Genomic DNA, 20,077 nt, shown 5'->3' with positions numbered 1-20,077 from the left:
CACTAATGACACCAGTTAGTCAGTCCACCGATGGTTTACTTGTAGTGAGTCTGAATTCTTGCTCCGAAGAGATGGGCAACTTATTCAGGCAAAAATCAGGAAATGGGGAAATTACTTAGACGGAGTCGGCAATGCATGTCACGTAAATGAGAACAAGGACAACCACGGCAGTGACAAAGTGCGATGAATTATGATCAACAAAGTCAAGAGAGCACTCTTTTTTGCCAAGAAATATATTAATCTTTAGAAAAATAAATATGACAACCAAACCAACCGAGGTTTTCAATCGAATAGTTGGTTTGGTAGGTGGGGGTAGAGTTTACCCAATACTAAGCCCTATACCACACGTGAAATTCAAACATCACGGTTGGAGGGTCAGATCTTTTCGGTGTGCCGCTCACGGTTTCCCAGTAAATTCTAGTACCAAAAAGATTATACAGCTCGGGTATAACTGGGGGTGCCCAGAGGTGCGCCTGGGAATCAAACCCAGGCAATCCAGTCAAAAGCCCCATGACTACCCTTTCCCCAAACAAGATGAAATAAACACAAAAATTATGACATATGAGGTCTGTCCAATAAATACGCAAACTGAGGCCATCAAAAACTTCATTTTGCACAATTTAGTCCACATCAATTTTGTCCCCTGTTCGAAGTACTCTCCATCCGTAGGCCATGCACTCATTGCATCTGCTTTCCCAATGTTTAGTATAGCACCCTTGGAAGGGCTTGGGCTATGTAGTTTTCTCGTCATTTCCTACTTTATTGTGTCCACGTCTTTTCAGTGATGTCCCCTCATCACATTTTTGCATTTTGGGGGAATATGAAAAAGTGGCAGGGGGCGAGAACTGGCGAGTAATGAGGATGATCAAGGCGATTGAATGTTTTGCCAGAAACAGGGCGAACAATCAACGCTGAATGTGCAGGTGTGTTGTCATGGTTAAGAAGGATCCATCCATCCATCGCCCTGAGTCTAATTTGGTCGCACATGACGCACGCAATCTCTCAAACGCTTGAGAACTGTGAGGCACAACACTCAGCAGTTACACCGTTTGTCTTTCAGGAAGGAATTCACGATGAACAAGACCTTCGACACCAAAGAAAACCAGGAGCATGACTTTGATTTTCGATCGGCTTTTTCTTGATTTTTTGGTTTGATTTAATCCACTTGACAACGGATGTTTTCTTCAGAGCATTATAACCGTAAACAGCTCTCAACAATTCAGTAATTTCAGGATAACTTTTACCACACTTCAACAAAAAACTTGAAGTTGATTTGTTGCTGATGTTGTGATTTTGTCAGTATCCATTTTCGACGAACATCACAAAACAAGGACAACAGAAACTAATACAACTGGCACTATACGCACAACTCGATGATCTGCCAAGCAAAGACGGCTCATTGGGTCTCAGGCAACTTGCGCCACTAGTGGGGGGGGGGTACAGTCCGCATCATGGCCGCCGGATCGCACCAGTTCTCGTATTTATTGAATAGACCTCGTACTTCTGAGTTCACAAAATTATCATTGGATATTATTATAATAGCAAAAAGTCTTGATATTTTACATGATGTGTATAAACTCATGTCCCTACTAAAAACATCAATTTCCTGACCAAAAAGAAACAAAATTTAACTTACAATTTGAACACACAACTTCATGAATTGGCCAATGAGGTAAATTCAATGGAAGGGGATAGTTTTCATTGAATCAGGGTGCACATGGTGAGAGAGACTCACCACTTCTCCTGCGGCAGCCTGCCTTTGATGCCGGAGTCGAGATGCCTCCCGCCTCGCCCCTGCGACCCCTGTGGACCGCCATGCACCCCTTGAAGATGCGCAGGAAAGCGGGTGGCTCTGCCCCCTGGGTGAGACGCACCTGGGGTCCCTTCTCTTTGTCCAGCTCCACCGTGAGCAGGGCGGCAGCACCCTTTTCATTCAGCGATGCGTCCCTCCCCTGCCAGCAGAAGTATGCGCAGCGCTCACGCCCCGTCAACATGTGCCTCGACTTGCCACCGCTCAGTTCGCGACCTGGGGTCGGGTGGGGGGGGGGGCAAGGGCAGAGGTGGGAATTAAGGAGAAAAGCTTTAGCAGCATCACCCACCACAGGGTTTCCAAGCAACAAAGTTTTTTGGGAGGTAATATTTCAACATGTTTCCCTTTTTCCCAAGCATTTTCAGTCAATTAAAACAGAGTTTGGAGGGAAGAGCCCATCACATTTTCAAAAAAACTAATCATATGTGAAGGGAAAGTGATTAATGAAAATCCTTAAGTAATAATATCCAGGAAAATTTAAATTTAAAAAAATACAGTTAAAACACAACCAATGTAAAATCCGTCAACTTTTTATTTTTGTCAAATATCCATAGTAAAAGCTTCCACATGTCAAATTTTCTTTGAAATGCAGTCAAAGTAAACAGTATTTTATACTTTTAAACCAATTGTGGCCATAACTCCCAGCTTAACACAAGTTGTTAAGGAAGGTTGCCGTGGTATGTGACCGAAATGGGTTAAAAAAGTTACGCTCCACTGGAATGAGACAAAGATTTATCAACACTGATAACAAATTCACCAGAGGAAAATGTAAAATAAGGATGAATTACCGGACACAGTGACCTGGTAGTGCCATCGTATCACATAGGTCCCACCAGAGTGAAACTGCCCCAAGGACTGCTCCTCGACTTCCTCGTGTTCAAACTCAGAAACGTGCCACATGGTCACGCCAATGGTCGATATCTCGTACATGCGCCGGCCCTGCAAAGAGCGCAACACTACAGTCAAACCGAAGTTGAGAGCACAGGGATCTATTCTGAGACACGAAAGGAAAGAGAGAGGAAGGAACTAGAGGAAAAGTCAAAATCCCAAATGCTAAAGCTACCAGGCAGACCATACAGCAAACCATTGACGTCCCCTTTCAGATAGGGTGCACCCTCAAATCGACCATCCTTGGAGAACAATCAGGAAGAGAATAATGAAGACATTGGTGAGCTTTAGGCATGCAATAGTCCAACTGAGTCACAAAGAATGACACTCAATCATGCCCAGAAGTTCACGTTCCCACGTAAAAGAAAGGAAAGATGCACCTTGATTTGGTCGTAATCACTTTGCTAGATCGGACCAGGGAAACTTTACACCTCATTGCAAAGAGAGTGCACATGGAAACCAAGCCATAAACAACAACATTGCACAAAAATAAGCCAACAGGCCACCGGAGCCATTTTGACAATAGTTGCTGCTGCAGAAGGTATCTTATTTAAACAGCACACCACTTCATTGTTAGCTTTTGTGGTTAACAGTAGTTAAACTTTTCATAAACAACGACATTTACTGGCTCCTCATGAACTGGAAGTTACCACTGACGAATGCATCTGTTGAGGTTCATCACTCCGTACCATGCTTCATCTCCATTATTCCAAGATGTTCCACAACTCAGTAGAAATAAGTTATGATTAATTTGAATAGCTTTACACCTTTATTGTGTTTTTGAATTAATAAAATGTAGTCATTACAGATTTATGCTAATTATTACGATATTATGTTCTATGCTATCTAAGTATGAATCACAACAAACAAAACAAATAGTAAATACTTTGAGAAGGGAGGTCACAATGAGGTTGTCATATGATTACAAATAGCTGTCTGGAAAAATGGATTTTGATGAAGGAGGGCACAGCATGGGGTCATAGGCCACTGTGTGTGGGCTTGGGGAAAGGTAAAGGAAGAGAGGGAAATGGATTAGAAGACGAAACATATAAGAGTTGATGAAGGGGAGATATCAAGCTATATACATATCTATAAATATCAAGAGAGTTTGTCTGGAAGGTAATTTAATGTAGCTATGGAAAGGTCAATTATGCCAAAGAAGTGATGGAAGGGACAGCAAGTAGGCATTTCACACCACATAAAGGAAGCCATTGAATACTAGAAATGAAAGAAGTCAATGATGGGAAATAAATTATGCTGCACAGGTACTTTCTCTCGCAAATACTTTTAAAGACAGGATTTAAAAACACAATATAACACCAATTGTTACATGACAGAATGCTAAACAAAGTGAAACTTTATACATTCTCCCAATCCTTGAATATAACAATACTCATTGATTACAATTCATCAAAGATACCATTGGGTGAGACAATCTTAGAGTATGTCACGAGACAATCTTCAACAAATTCAGCGACTGAGGCAACATAAATTGGAATACTGATTGATTGTAGATGTTATTACAGTTGAATTGAAAGAGTATTAATATTTCCTTATGAAAAGTTGAAGACTGTTAACAGCCATAAAAAGAAACAGTTCTGATTTTACCAGATTACATTTGTGGGAAGTTTTCCACAGAACTGCCTTTGATGATGATTATGTAAGTTTATTCCAAAACTACAAATCAAAATTGATTTTTACTTTGACATTAGTTTTGAAAAACTTCCATGTCAAACTACTTAAGAAGGGTTGAACAGATGTATTAGAAGCAGTATGTTTTTCCAAATGATTACATTACAAAATAAATATAAAAGATTCACAAATATCTTATATTTTAATGATTATATGGCTATTCTTCCTCTATTTAACTCAATATTCACTAGTTCATCATTACAGGCTTTTCCCATTAAAATAAATAATCAATTAATTAAATACTACATGTTCTGTAGACATGAGATGTGATTAATGTTGTTGAACCCACCCTCAACTATTCGTGATAAGTTTCATTTCTGACAACATTAGTCAAAGACATGTATTCTTTGCCATTAACCCAATGACAGCAGTCCACCACACTTCCTACGATGACAAAAGAATTGCATTTACTTAGATGGTCAATGAGTACAGTCATATATATCGCGCTGTTCTGACAAAGAAAGGAATTTCAAGAGATGTGTGCGCATGCCAAAGTACAAGTTTCAGATTAGGAAGGTGTACATAAGCAGAGCGTGGTCACTGCCAAGCATGCCAGGAGAAGTGAATGCAATGCACTCCAACTATGCAAGATCCTAAGGCAACAGTGAATCCCTCCACAAATCCCACTTTTGGCAAGTTAAGTGCACTAGCAACATAAAAATAAACAATCTCCATAGAATAAATGTTCGTATTTACCCTTTTCAACTGAGCAACTATTTCGGAAAGCTATAAAAAAAGAGAAGCAGACAAATTATGAGCACACATTTGTTAGTTGGCACACATGGCATTTAAATACATTCAGAAACTAAAAACAAAATGTTAAGTAAAAATATAAAGGATAAATGTGAGTTACAACATTATTAAAATTAACTATTAGCACTGAGTTATTGATTATGTTCATTTAAATTGAGTCAAGCTGAAAGTTAAAAGCCCCAAAATATTTGGCTTGATCAAAGCCGAAAAGGAACTTCAATGCTAAATTCCTTCCTTAAATGGGATACATGTTTTAAGCATATCTTGGAAAGCAACTATATGCAGCTGAACATTTGTCCAGCGCCACTAAACAGCTTAAAATTTGCTTTGAAATTGAAGAAGCATAGACTTGGCGTTAATATTTCTTCCCTTGCAAGATTTCAATGAGCTCTCACTCAAATGCCGAGACCTCTCTTCTTGCAAGGCTCATAGCATTTGCTTCTGCGAATGCATTACATTGAACATAAATACACAGGTCAAGTGTGAGAGTGAAATCAAACCATTTCCCAGAAAAATATCCACCTGCTAGGAAACGCCATGTGATTAACTGAAGCAGGGCATTCAAAAACACTGCCATGGAATTTGGGGGTAATGTAACCAAAAATAACATCATTCAGGTAGATACAATGACAAAGGATTTTGATGCCGAAATTATAAAGCAACAACTGTGGGGAGACTCAGTAGGTTTTCAATTGCATCACACTTTGGCATTATAAAGGTAATTGGAATGGAATTCTTTCAAGAGATGAAAAGAGAGATGCCAACAATTTCATATTTTTCATCACTAAATAAGAGGAGATAAGCCAACTAATGTCTTGAAATCAAAGTTACACCAAATTTACGATTATGAAGCAAACATCTGCTCAACTTAGGCCTGCAGACTATTGTACATAGGTAAACACTTCACATTCCCTCGATGAAATGAATTCAGATCCATAAATAATTTCCATGCAGATTTATAAGCAAAGCACATAATAGATTGTTAGTCCCGTGAATCGCAATTATTCCCCAACTTTACCAACATAAATATTTCAGGGAGGTAGCCTGTTGAATATACAAACAGCAAAAGAAAGGCAGTTAACATCCATACTAAAAAGAAAGACTCGTACTTTTCCACAGATTTGTGGAAAAGTACGAGTCTTATACGAGTAAATCTGTGGAAAAGTACGAGTCTTTCTTTTTAGTATGGATATTAAATACTTCCACAAAGTGAAGCCTGAAACAATAGAATATAAAGGCAGTTAAGTCATCATGCACTCCAATTTCATGGATGAGTAATCTTTGTCTTCTGGTTATTAAAAAACCAGAGAATAAACAATTATTTTATAAAATAGTTTGAAATGGAATTTTATCTGCAACATATAAAAGAGGCTTTGCAGTAACGACCATCTTGCTAACAAACGGCACATCTCGGAGGGGCTCCTGCATGCAAACAGCATGTTGGCACAAGGGTATTCTTTGATTGAAGGAGGTAGTAAAGTGGCGGAGGAGGGAGGACTCTGCTCACCTCCTCGTCCGCATAGCAATCGCCACGACCCAGGTGGCTCCCTTCCAACTCCAGGTCTGCCGTCGACCCCTCCGATTCCAGCATCTCCTTGGCGTTGCATGCAAGCACCTCGAGGTAGCTCGCCCCCCCCTTGCCGCCCCCCTTTGCCTCCTCGTCATCCTCCGAACTCTTGACTCGTATGACCCGAGAGAAATCCGGCCAGTCGAGGAACTTCTCCCGGAACAACACCGTCTCCATGTGCTGGTTGACCTTGCCGAGCATTGCCCACTCGGGGCGACGCCCACCCAGTTCCGACCTCCCCCCTCCGCTTGCGTTGGGCCGGAACAGCTCCAGCGGGCTGGCGTCGCACACGGAGTAATCACTGCAATTCTCCCACAATTCCTTCACAAGTTTCGTGCCGAGCTTCCTCATTGGTTGGGTGGCATTTTTCCCATTCCACACGTACAGCTCCGACCCAAAGTCAAAGACGAGGACCTGAAATGGGCAAAGGATGGCACCACCTGAAGGCTCAAATGCACTCCAACAACAGACATTCATTGTTCTCGACCAAATGCGCACCTGAGGAAGGTGTGCGTGAGTGAGGTAACATATGCTGTCTCTCGCATCAAGGAGGCAGCATATCCATCAAAATTTGATAATATGTACGGCAAGAATATTATATTCATTCTAACTGATCAAGAATGTGATTCCATCATTAACTGGCGTGATCTACTGGTAGGTTTTCGATAGCTAGAGAGACTCTGCCCTAACATAACCTGACACACCCCACATCACAATAACCATTCTCTCATCCCACATATGTAATTCCTACCTCCTTTCATTCTGCCCATTATGCCTCCTCCTTCGTTTAACTTTTACAATTTGCACTCTGCATATAAGACAATGTGCAGCATTCCATTTCCATTCATTGCACGTACCTGGAATCCCTAATGCCCACCTTCTTTGAAAGTCTCCCAACAAAACCTCTTTCCTTCCCCCAAAATACCTAGGGCATCTTCGATAAGATTACTCAATTATCTCATTGGGTAATTCATATTTATTTATCCCAGCAGTCTAGAACAGGATGTTCTGGGCACACTGCCTTACATGATATTGCACAATTTATTTCAAGTCTCTCCTCCCTCGAGCATGCAAAAGATGAAATGGATTATGCTTTCACGTTGACATTGTCAAAATTCTCAGATTTCACAAAAATTAGCTCAATTTGGACTATGTAGAGTGCGACAGAACACCAGAGAACTTCTTTAGATGCATAACCTGCACCTCTGTTAATTATTATTATTATTATTATTAGGTAATCTACCGGTTAAGGTAGGTTTTGGGATGGACGTAATTACTAATTAAATAATTTGTGGCCCCTAGCAAAAAACAACATCCTATTTTACACCAAGCCCCTCTTCAGCTCTGAGTACTTTCTTCCTACCTTCATCCCATCCAACATCCCTATCCTGTTCCTTCCCTTTCCTCGTTTGCCTAACATCCTCCCCTCAATCACAGTCTTCAACATCCCGCTGCCAGTCAATACCCCCTTAAGCCACTTTTCCTGCCTCCATAGGATTACGCCCAACAAAGCCCTCTCTTCGCCCACCACACCAAGTACTTCCTCGTTTGTTTTCTTCTCTGTCCATTTCACCTTCTCCATTCTTCTCCATACCCACATTTCAAAAGCCTCCAGTCTACGTCTATCCTCCTGCTTCAATGACCACGTTTCCGCGCCGTACATAGCTACGCTCCAAATTAAAGTTTTTACGAGTCTTTTCTCAACATCCTTACTCAACGTCCCCGTCATCAACTCCCTCCTCCTTGTGAAAGCCTCTTTGCCTAGCGCAATTCTTCTCTTCACGTCCCTACTACTTTGATCGTGTAGGTCCAAAACACTTCCGAGATACGTAAACTGTTCTACCTGCTCTAGCTTTATATATATTTTATGTAAAACCATAAACACAGTAATCAACCAGAAGGTCGGTTTGGTAGGTGATGGTAGAGATCACCCAGTACTAAGCCCTATACGGCGTGTGAAAATTTACACATCAGGGTAGGGGGGTCAGTTCCTTTCCCTGTGCCGGTTATGGCTTCCCAGGAAGACCTGGTACCCGAAAAATCACTTTAGCTTGGGTGGAGCTGCAGGTGCCCAGAGTGCCTTGCCCGGGAATCAAACCCGGAACCCTCCGGTCAGCAGTCCAACACTTTACCCACTGGACTACCGCGACCCTATATATACATAATCCATACCAATATGCAGCTCATGTCATGGGATAACTGAGGGGTAAATAAAAGCATCCAGAAAATAGACAATCCATTGTTTAAAAAGTCTAAGGCATACCTTGGAGGGATCTAATACTTGTATCCTAGGAATGCATCCCCAATACTCCTCCAATGGCACAAGTTCTTCACCTTTCACCTCATAGGTTATGTTGGTGTCCACTATTGACATTTCATAGAGTTCATCTTCATCCGGATCACCAGCCTCTGATGCTGTTTCAAAGGAAAAGAACATTAAAAAAACAATAAAAAATAAATCCCATCAATTATTGTCACATGAAAGCAAAAAAAGGCACATAATCGTTTATGCTTCCATAGCTTACAAAAGACAATGTTTTTTTATGCCTTGCTGCTCAGGAGAATCTATTTCACTGTTTTTTAAATTCTGAATATGTGTTCTTTGTGTATATTTGGGAGCATCCCACCAGGTTGGGGTAGGTTTTGTTTTTTAAGAAACCAGGCAAGCATGCAACTATGCTCTCTGGAGAATGCCAATGTGGCTGTCTCGGCACTGCTCTTACCCAGAGGGGAGCCGTCCTCCGATCCCAGGATCTTCCAGAACTTGGCCACCTGTGCCGAGGTGCACGAGAGCTTGGCTGGTGCCCCCGGCAGTCCTCCGCCTATGGTTATCACCTGCGATGCACCCGAGCACCCAAGGTCCTTCTTCTGGTGTATCATGGCGGCTATTTCAGCTGATCGCGACCTCTCAATCACATTGGAATAATCCCCAATCCAATTGTAGACCTTTGGGAAGACATTTTTTTTCATAGTATTAAAATATTTGGGGATTTAAAATTACAACCACTATGCAAGGTCATTATTTTGACCTTAAATGACAGTTGTTTCATTTCTTCACTCTTACCAACACCTCCATTGGCTAAAATAGTCAACTTGCAAAGAGTAGAGTGAAGTATGTTACCATGAATTAGTAATTAAGCTACAGAGAGGTCACTCCAAATCCCAAAAATACCATTATAAGTACTTGAACATAGCAATCATCAATAGACATATTTTCGACATTACGTAAAAAATTTTGAACATACAAAGAGCATGATTTTTTTCCACCCTGAAATTGCTTTAAAAATGATTACTCTTGTCATGTTTTATTTAAAGGTATCATGACTTGAAACAGAAAGAGTTTTCATTTTGTTTCCAACATAAGCTATTCTGCATTCTTCTCTGTTTATTTGTGAGCTATTAAAATTGAAATGAATATTAGTCCAAGAGGATTCTTTGTGTGTTTACTGAAAGAAATACTGTTTTGACCATTTAATCATCAAAATGATTTGCAAATCAAATCATGAAGCTTTGCAGGTCCATTACATGAATTTAATTACATGGTTTCTAAGCTAGGCATAATGATGACTAAACATCAACTATACATTAAGATTCATAGAAAAGAACATCATAACCTGAGCAGGAGAGCGGTTGCTTCATTTTCATACAAAAATTTGAAACAAAAACACAAATGAAGGAAGACATTTGAGCTATTGGCTGTGAATGTGAAGTTAAGTTAATACCTCTAGCCCAGTAATAAAAATTTCACTCGTTATAGAACAGTGCTGCAGTACTGACGTCTTCTCGCTGTCCCATTGACGGTCACAGGCTGACCAAAATAACATTATTGGAGCTTTCTAAAGTTTTCTCATTATTGGCTACACTAATTTACTTATTATAAATTACGTATTCAGGTGTCATGAGGTGGAAATGTTCCATAATAACAGACATGGTAACTCTAACAATTTTCCACACAATGAAGATTTATTTTCGACTAGCTTCGATGTACTGCATCAATTTCAAGACCTCAAGAACTTGAAAATGATGAAGTACATTGGAACTAGTCAAAGTAAATCTTTATTCTGTGAAACTTTCAGGACTTTCCGTCTCTGTTATTAAGAATTTACTCAACGCCATAAAATCACAAAAGCATAACGTTGCATGCTTCTGGTGCAGAGCTGTTACCTCATGCTGCGTGACGAGGACATAGGTGTCTCCATGGTTGATGGACTTGGCAACGGGCTCCACGAGTCGTGTCTGGACGTGACGCCTTCCCTTGATTAGCAGCAGCATCGGGTGCTTGTAGGGCAACATCGAAGCATTTATGGGCGATGCATTGGCTTTCCTGAGGGAAACGGCGGTGAAGTCTTCCTTGCTGGCGAGGCCAGCCAATGCCTCAATTGCCATTGATGAGTTCACAGACACTACGTTTTTGAGGAGATATTTTGGGAGAAACATTTAATTATTTGTTTGATAAGTAAGAAGCAAATTGGAACCACATGGCAATGCAATTTGATATTTCCCAGTGAAAATGGGTACAAATTTCACATGACCAAGTACATATTTCCCAACAGCTCAGACGGCAAAGAGAAGGCATATGTGGGCATCAGGAGGTTAGCCGACGGCATGATAGAGGGCAGCCCAATCAGTCTTAGGACCACTGATGGCAATATTTACTAAAATGCATGCCCCACGCATAAATAAATACATTTCACAGTTTTGAAGAGGAAACATTGACAACCGTTGGGCAAACCAATTAGGGAACACACATAATTGACAAAAGTTGTTTGTGATAGCAAAAAAATAAAAAAATGTGGGATAAAAAAATGCAAAATATTCCTAGGACACGAGCTCATTTCACACATTCACTCCATTCCACTTGAATCCAGCAACAAGGTGAACCGAGTTTCAAAGTGACTCACATTTTTCAACTTTCATCCGGCGAAGCTCTCTCTCCGCAATACCAGTTGACTTGATTTCAAAGTACTCCTCGCGAAGGTCACTTCGGGCGGCCAGTGCCCTCACAGGGTTTCGTGACGTAGCCAGCCTTCGCTGCTGCTTTCTCACAGTTTTCTTTTGCACCAACCTAAGGAGAGGGAGTGAAATAAAAGCCGTGGAGAATTATGCGCAATGCAGACAAACAATGTGGGTGGGGAAATATTGAGGAATGAAAACGAATGTAACCAAGAATATAGAATGAAGTATCTCAGTAATGCGAGTGTAGAGATAAGAAAGAAAGATTCTTAAAAGTGATCATAGAGTAGAGACATGGAATGGAACAAGTAGTTTCATTCCTTTGCAAATCCTTAGAAAGTGTGATGAAATGGCATTCCAGTTGTACACGGGATGCAAAGACAAGATGGCAGATATTGTTCAGTGGTATCTCCAACCCTCCTTCAGGTGCATTATGGAAAGCATTTTAAGTGAGTACGCCGTCCATCGCTTGGGACATTACACTGAGGCCCCCTTGGTGCCTTTCTTTAAGAGAAAGTAAGCTTTACGCTAATGCCGACGCCAGGTTTCTCTTCACCCTTCATCCTCTCCCATCCATCCCTAGCAGCACAAATAACCTCGGCCACCTCCCCTTCAACTCCCACTGAGATGAGAAACTCCACAAATTTAAAGGACTTTTGGTACATTCAAACAACTATGAACAGTCAAAAGAAATAACATTGAACTGAGAAAAAGATTTGATGAATGCTTTATCTGGCATATTACAATTTACATATCCAAAACAGGAATGATTGGACAGAATGTAAAGAGATACCCAGAAGGCTTTCAAGCGTGGCTCCGGCAAAAATGGAATAGAATAAAAGTTGAGCAAAGTTACAACTGAAGAATTGTATCGCAGAGGATGTATGACGGGACAAGTATAATTGACACTTTATAAGAAGAGGGAAAGAGATTTGACTTGGAGACATTTAAAGATGGGACTGTCAGCAGAAGAGAATGACAGAAGTAAAAGTTGACTGCAAGAGAGTGTTAGGAGGGAGATACAATAAAATGGTAGATACAATGAGGGAATGGAATTACAAAGCGATGAAGGAAGCAGCAGAGGAATGAGCAGCATCGCAGGAACGACGTTTCACGGGGGAATCCATTCCAAGGGTGCATTCCCCAGCCACGCATGGCGTAGAGCGATGGGAGCAGCACATCGAACAAAGACAAACATAAGAGCCACACTAATCAGAATGGAAAGGGTGGATTTACATGATTGGCTATTGAAGAGGTCTAATCTCATACCATCGGAGGGATGGAAAGCAGCCTGTCGTAGGAAGGAAGAGAAAATGGCGGAAGGATAGTGTCACAAATTAATGCATTCAACAAAAAACTGCTCGGGAGAGCAGTCTCAATGCACAATTCAAACGGCCCCGGTGGAGTAACATCCTTGCCTGTCAACACAGAGGTCGTGGGTTCGATTTCCACCCAGGTGGGTTTTTCTCCACCTACGGCATGGGCGTACGTAACTGCATCAATTGTTATACCATTGTTAAAATGCGATGTAAAGGCTGAAGGGCTGTTTTCAGATTAATGAGAATTTAATAGGACCATAGGGGTTGCATAAAACTGGGACTCCATAAAAATCAACTCTTAATGAGATAACTTAAAAATAAATTTAATTTGATAATCACTATAAAAATAATATTTCACACACTCGAGCATATGAGCACATTATAATTTTCTATTGCTTCACTCTGCATTTAACTTCATAACCCATGAAATTACTGACAGCCAATAATATCCTGAGTGCGATTCAAAACAGAGACGATTGTATTATCCAGTGAGTGATTTCTTTGCTGTTTAGGCCGGACCAGCCGAAAGAGATTCCACAACTTGGCAAAGAATCCTTTTACGAAGTTTCATTTGACATCTATACAAAAAAACATTAAGAGGAGAAGTGACCATCCTCATTAACCCAGGAGGGCTACAATTAGGAAAATGAACTCATACCTACAAGTAGTAATCGAAGCTGACAAGCACAGGTAGACCAAAGTTGTCAGATAGTTAATGTTAAAGCCATTACACAATTGTCGATTGATAACTGGTAATGAAATTTCATTTCTCCCCCTTATCCACTACTTTTTCCAATTCAGAAATACATACCCTCGTAATTTTATTGTTAAGTGTAAATCTCAAGTAACATCAGATACCTCCAACATAAATTAAACGAGCAATATTTTAAACTTTTGGATTAATGATATTAAATGACATTGCAAAATGAACTGATTTCTAAATTGTTCCCACATAGAACTCTAGACACTCACAGTTCCCCGGATTGACTTGTCAGACAGTCAAAGTCATCCACTTCGAGGTCCAAGTGCTCCGACCATGCCTTCTCCGTTGACAAACCCTTGAAGAATTCGGTGAATGTTTCATCATCAGCACGAGGTACTCCAACTTTGCAAGCCCCTGCCAAACCCTGGACTGGAGAAAAATGGAAGGCATCAGGTTAATATTAATGCACTTAATAGATAAGAAAATATTATACATAGGCATCTGGAAATTGGATGCTGGAAACACATCTCGCATTCTTTGGACTCCTGATGCAAATTCCTTGAGTGTGGACATTAGAAATAACATATGGTGGCATTGACCTCTCGGAGTCATGGAAGTGGTGGCATTGACCTCTCGGAGTCATGGAAGTGTCACTTAAATCCATCTACTCGCACATTAAATGCACCAAAACAAATTTTGCAAAAGCTTTCAGCAGCAATGCTGACTGACTCTGCCACCATGATCAAATGGCATTTACTCCGTCTTAATGAATAATTTTAACCATCTCGCTTTCTTGAGATTCATGGAGAGAACATGGCGCAAGGAATAGAGTGAAAGGAATGAAAATGAGCGACTTACGCAAGTCTCCGTCCTCGCACCCAGGTGCAGAGATGCTCCTCTTCAAGGAGTATGGGAAATCCTCGGGAGTGTCGGGAGATGGGGATGATGCCGCCAGGCTTGCGGCTTCCGATGCCAAGTTGGTGGCTGAAAAAGAGAAAGGGAATGGACAGTAAGTGACAAGTGGAATCTCACGCCAAACGCGGTGGCAACTGCAAACGTTTCCTCTCATATCTGTTGCCACTCTACCGTGTACATAGCAGTTATTGCTTGAGATGAACCAGTCTTAAGAGTTCTCCGTCAACAACAGAACAATATTTTGTCACTCGGACTTTCCATCAAGCAAAGGGTATGAAGCATAATGGAACCATTTCCTTCAAAGCATCAATGAGCACTGTCAAAACAATTGCTCTGGTTGGCGGAACTACTGACTATTTTGTTGAAGCAGTGCTTTCCCATGCATGAGGAATGCAATCAAAAACACCTAAGTATTAAACCTCGAGCACAACTTTGAAAATTCATTTGCATTGTCATAATGGGAAGATACATCAAACACAACATTTGATTTTTGTCGACAATACTGCAAATGAAGTGGCAAATTCATAATGATAATGAGAGAAAATAGGCTGCCAATCTTAAAAAATATTTTATGTTGAAAAGCTGTAATTCAAAGTAATATGAATGCCTGAAAGAGTTTCAGGCATGTTCGGACTTTCTTGGAAGATAACCGAGACCTAAATAATATTTTTATCAATTTTGCGTGCAATTTTTGGTTTTATGATTTGGGTTTTTGGACCAAACAAAACATCACTGAGAAAAATTAACTACCACATATTAGTACTGAATTGCATTAGTTTATGATAACCTCGGAGTGGATATCACATTTAATATTGTTCCGCAATAGAACCAATGACACATTATCATTAATTGATGATGACTTAACCCCCTGCATCACTATGAGAGACCGAGCAACTTACATGTCTTGCTTCGGAACCTGGCTGGCCTCGGTGTCTTCTTGGTACGCCTTGCAGGGAGCGGGGACGTCGATGGTGGAGTGGTCGCTGCAGCCACTGCCGAAGGTGGCAGCAGTGCGGCAGAGGGGGGCAGTGCTGGCTTCCCCATTCTGCCGGCCACCGAGAACCCAATGGCATCCGAGGGCTCTACCCTGTTCCTCCAGCCCTCTGCCGCCTCCACCAGCTTCCCCTTGCGCTCAGCCAGCAACCCCTTGGCGCCCTTTGGACTGCTGCCGTCCTCAACATTGTCCGGAGACTCAGAGGGCCTCTCCGACTTGCTCCTCAACTGCAAAGGAATGCACATACATGACCATTTACATTCAATTATGGGCAATGCATTTATTTATTCATTTATTCATCGACTTAATTGCGCGAGCTTGAGACTTATAGTCCCTTCTTCCACTTAACCCTTAGATATTGCATAAAACCAAACCCTAGATGGAGGAAAATCCACCTGGACAGGAATCAAACCCACAACCACTGGGTCGGCAGACGAAGACATTACCCCACCGCCACCGCCAGCCGATATGGTACGTAGTACTATATGTAGTCAACATTTCCCGACACGTCCATTGATCACCACAATATTGATTCTCTGTTGTTTCTCCCTTTATAGTGATATGGAACAACAGAACTTTGAATGGTGATCAGGATAAGCCTATGTGTTAACTAAATGCAGTGGGTAATAGAGCGATTGAGGAGAATGTGTGGCGAAAAAGAGTGGAGATTGAAAGTGGAGGAATGAGGAGGAAATGAAAGAATGTTGATTTGATGCACTGACAGCAATAGACAAGCATGACGGAAGTATGTGTTGTTCATTTCATCAGGCAAAGAGAGAGGATGAAAGTCAAATCATCAAAAGGATATACATATTCGAGAAGAGTAAATGTTTTGAGATGGGGAGACGGAGAGAAACAGGAAGCAATTTATGAATGTGACCAGAGGCAACAGATGTATGCAAGGATAAGAAAATAGTGATGAAGCTTGAAAGAGAGATCAAATTTTCTGTGGCAATGCTAGCGTTGCCTGAGCAGGGGCAGTGCAAGGGGTGGTCCTTGTGGGAGTTGTCCAAGGGAGGAGAAGAAGCGACAATTAAAGGAAAGAATGACCATGTTTTTAAACTAAAATTGAGCATGAATAAACTCTCGTGTTTTAATAGAACTCCCCAGGCTGGACTCAAGATACCTGAAGGGCTATTTCAGCCCTTTTCCATCAAGTTTATACGCCTTTGAGAATAAATCAATTACTTAACACTAATCAAGCTATGCCATTCCATATTTTCTCGAATTTCGTTCACGTGAATCAGACCCTCTCCTGTTTCTCTTCTGTTTTATTCCCTTCGCCGGATTCCCAATACACCACGACATTCAAATACTAATCTATGCAATCAAAATCTTCCACCTTCCCTCTTTTCCAGGTTATTCAGAAAGAACCACACTGTCGCATAAGTTATATTAGACCAGCCACTCAAAATTGATGACCGCTCGTCTTCGACTGCCGGAATTCGATTTGCAAATAGATGAATGATTACTCCACAGCGGCATGATTGGATGGCCCGCCCGCCTTGACGCCCTCCTTCGGCTTCTCCAATTCGAGAATCTCAGTTCACAAACGGAAATTGGGAAGTCCACTCGACGAGAAGGATTTGGGACGTATTTTCCCGCATAACTTATTCATGCACACTCGCACGCAAATTCACGCACCCTGGCAGTCTTTCAGATCGTCCGAAGGATGCCCGCGCGGGGATATTCTGGGCTTCGGAACCCAGTGGGCGCGAACATGGCGCACCCCACGTCTTGGCAGAGGTCTTAACATCACGTCCTTAACAGCCACCTCCGCACACCGAAAATTCGCAACCTTTTTACCACCCCCGACTCATCCATTCGCCTGCGCCCACGGCTTGGACACGCGTGCCGGGACCAGTATGCACACCGGTCGCTCCGGCAAATACTTCGCACTGAAGATAAGTGATGAGTAATCTACAGGGAGGGGGTCCACGAACGAAACTGCGCAATTGAAAAGTATTGAGATAAAGGAACATTTTGTAAGAACAAAATACCCTATATTTTGGACGTGGTGAGGTAGAACGAAAATATTTATCATGTTTCTCATTATGAGTGAGAAAAACTAATAATCCTCATCGTTGACGTAGCTCCCTATGCCATTAATACTGCTTCAACAATAATACTTGACAGAATGTATATCCATTTAGTTATTAAGTACGTAAGTCATTCAAATTATGACAAAATATATACGTAAAAAGATTATACGTGCAATGAGAATTGAGTTCGCTTTGTTTTGAGAGACCGTGGTTAAGGGAGGGAGGGAAGCATTGTTTATAATTACACTAAATAAGCTAAGCGCTTGCTTCACACCAAACAACTGTTCAGCTCCACTAACTATTGCATCTCCCACCATTCCTTCCAAAATGCCTCCCTCTCTCCGCCCCGAACACCCAAGGGGAGCGGCTCACGCGGCACTCGGGCAGTACGAAGTCTCGGCAGTAGTTGCACGTCGTGATGGAAGGAAGAATGCCGGGTGAAGAAGGGGAAAGGAGAGCAGGCATTTCAGCCATAAACCGTTAGCTTCATCGATACGTAATCCAAGGAATTACATGCCACCAAGCGATCGCCGGCAGATGATGGAGACCCGTGACTCGCGGGATAGGTCACATAAGTACAACGCATTCGACGCGTACTTCCGGCTGTCCACATTCTACCGACTACGTCGTCTTCACAAAACCCAATACTCTGGCTTCGTGAAGCATTGACTTCGCCATTTCATGCTCCGAAGAAGAACAATTGATTGGCGACTCTTTGCAGAAAAAGGTGAGATACCGATTCGTACAGCTACTCTCTGCCTGCCAATACGAGAGCGACATTTCCACCTTTAATAATTTCCATCCAAGACTGGGAGGATTCTCATTCTTCACTCGCAAAAATACAACTCACACGCCGCCGTGTTATCACCGCGCCTAACGACGTTAACATTCCAACGAATTGACATTAATGTCTATACATGGATGCCATTCGCGTCGGCCGAAGAAAATCTAACTGCTGCAAGTCAGTGGATCACGATTGACACGCACGACATCCTGGCGAACTCGTCGTAAGCAATGCCAGGCCTACCAAAAGGATCTCCCATTAAATAAGTCACAACATTCGCTCAAACGTGAAAGGAGTGATCTTTTTTCACTTCTACTAACCTCAATGGCATCAATCATCACTTTATTAGGATTCCATCACGTTGGTAGGTCGAGTTGTCGTGCACTGCTGTGGTTTGGTGCTTGTCGGGGGCCGATTCAAAACAAGACGTAACGAGAAAACTGCGAGCATTCGCGTCGAAATCGCCGAGACGCTTCCATTGTTGTTCTTCCAAACAGAACACATCCGAAAGGGCACGCATTAGCATTTCCAGCTTGCTTCAAAGGGCGACAGTTCGTCCCTGGAGGGCTGTCCTTCCCTTTCCCTAAAAATTCGATGACCACTGACTCGGGCGGCGCACGCGACGGGGGCGCTGGGAAATAACAGCCCTTGACCGCAACGAACACGGAGCGGGGGATCCTAAATGATGCTCATTCACAGATCACCTCCCGCCCCTCATCGCCCTCTCCTAACAACCCGGACACGAAATGTCAACAAGGAAAGGCGGTACCGCAGGCGAAAGGAGCGACCTCAAACCACACGTGAAAATTGCGCATAAGGACGAACCGCAAAACGCTTCCATGGTGCACTGACGCGAGCATTATTTCGGTCGGAGGCAATACGCGAAAGGCCTCATTCGCTTTCAGTCACTTACAATATGTACGTACGTTCAAATTTAATTCTGTACTCTCCACCCAATCCTACGAGGATTTACATCCTTCGCTCACAAAACATCACGCGCGCACACGGCCTTATTAACGTTGTGCCTAACACAATTCTGTAATAATATGTACGGCATTCAACTACAATGACACGCGAGCAATATTATTGCGTCTTGGTTGGATTTCGACGGACGCCACACTGTTGCATTCGTGTCGCCACAATTTAGACTAGAGTACTTTAAATATCTGCGATCTGTACGTGATTTAACTCTGATTTAATATACCTAATTAATTTCATATGCGTTCAAATTTTGAATTAATTCAATTTAAAATATAGTAAATTTAACTGGACTGAAATGCAGGAATTTCAACGCATAAAAATAATTCGCCTCGACGTAAAGATTGGCAAGGAGGCTCCTCGGTAGCTTCAATGGTGAAAGCACTCGCCTGGACATGAAGGGACCCGGGTTCGCAACTCGGTCGAGGCGAATGGTATTCGCGCTGTTAAGTGCTGGAATGACAAAATACGTACATAAAGGTATGATTCCGTTAAAGTAACTGCCGAGGCATCTTCAGCAGTGCTTTAAATCACCAAAACCATGGAAGCGCATTTTGTGGTTTCTGAACAGTAAATCACGATCTTTAGAAAACATTTCTACGCCACATGAACAACTTCCCTCCACCAATATTCCCTTCACTCTCCTTTAACTAGTCCAAAACGTGATAACCGCTTCCGT

General features: G+C 42.0%; 1 protein-coding gene across 3 annotated transcripts in view; it reads right to left on the bottom strand.

The window, feature by feature from the left end:
* Svil (Supervillin) overlaps window positions 1–20,077 on the bottom strand; it is a 50,917-nt gene that overhangs the window by 16,756 nt on the left and 14,084 nt on the right. For 2 of the 3 annotated variants that reach the window (XM_071594971.1, XM_071594974.1), the window contains exons 2-12: window positions 15,500–15,821; window positions 14,544–14,669; window positions 13,955–14,114; window positions 11,612–11,775; window positions 10,875–11,113; window positions 9,434–9,656; window positions 8,974–9,125; window positions 6,651–7,124; window positions 5,087–5,116; window positions 2,599–2,749; window positions 1,736–2,026 (exon numbers count right to left, since the gene is read on the bottom strand). In XM_071594971.1, coding sequence (XP_071451072.1) covers window positions 1,736–2,026; window positions 2,599–2,749; window positions 5,087–5,116; window positions 6,651–7,124; window positions 8,974–9,125; window positions 9,434–9,656; window positions 10,875–11,113; window positions 11,612–11,775; window positions 13,955–14,114; window positions 14,544–14,669; window positions 15,500–15,821 — 2,332 coding nt within the window. The remainder of the gene's footprint in view (window positions 1–1,735; window positions 2,027–2,598; window positions 2,750–5,086; window positions 5,117–6,650; window positions 7,125–8,973; window positions 9,126–9,433; window positions 9,657–10,874; window positions 11,114–11,611; window positions 11,776–13,954; window positions 14,115–14,543; window positions 14,670–15,499; window positions 15,822–20,077) is intronic. The other variant, XM_071594973.1, reaches the window with a different exon arrangement.

The sequence above is a fragment of the Hetaerina americana genome, unplaced genomic scaffold (genome assembly GCF_022747635.1).
Source record: "Hetaerina americana unplaced genomic scaffold, ioHetAmer1.1.p SCAF_7, whole genome shotgun sequence".
Classification (NCBI taxonomy): domain Eukaryota; kingdom Metazoa; phylum Arthropoda; class Insecta; order Odonata; family Calopterygidae; genus Hetaerina; species Hetaerina americana.
Note: the sequence above shows the minus strand (reverse complement) of the source record. Positions and strands in the feature narration are given on the sequence as shown.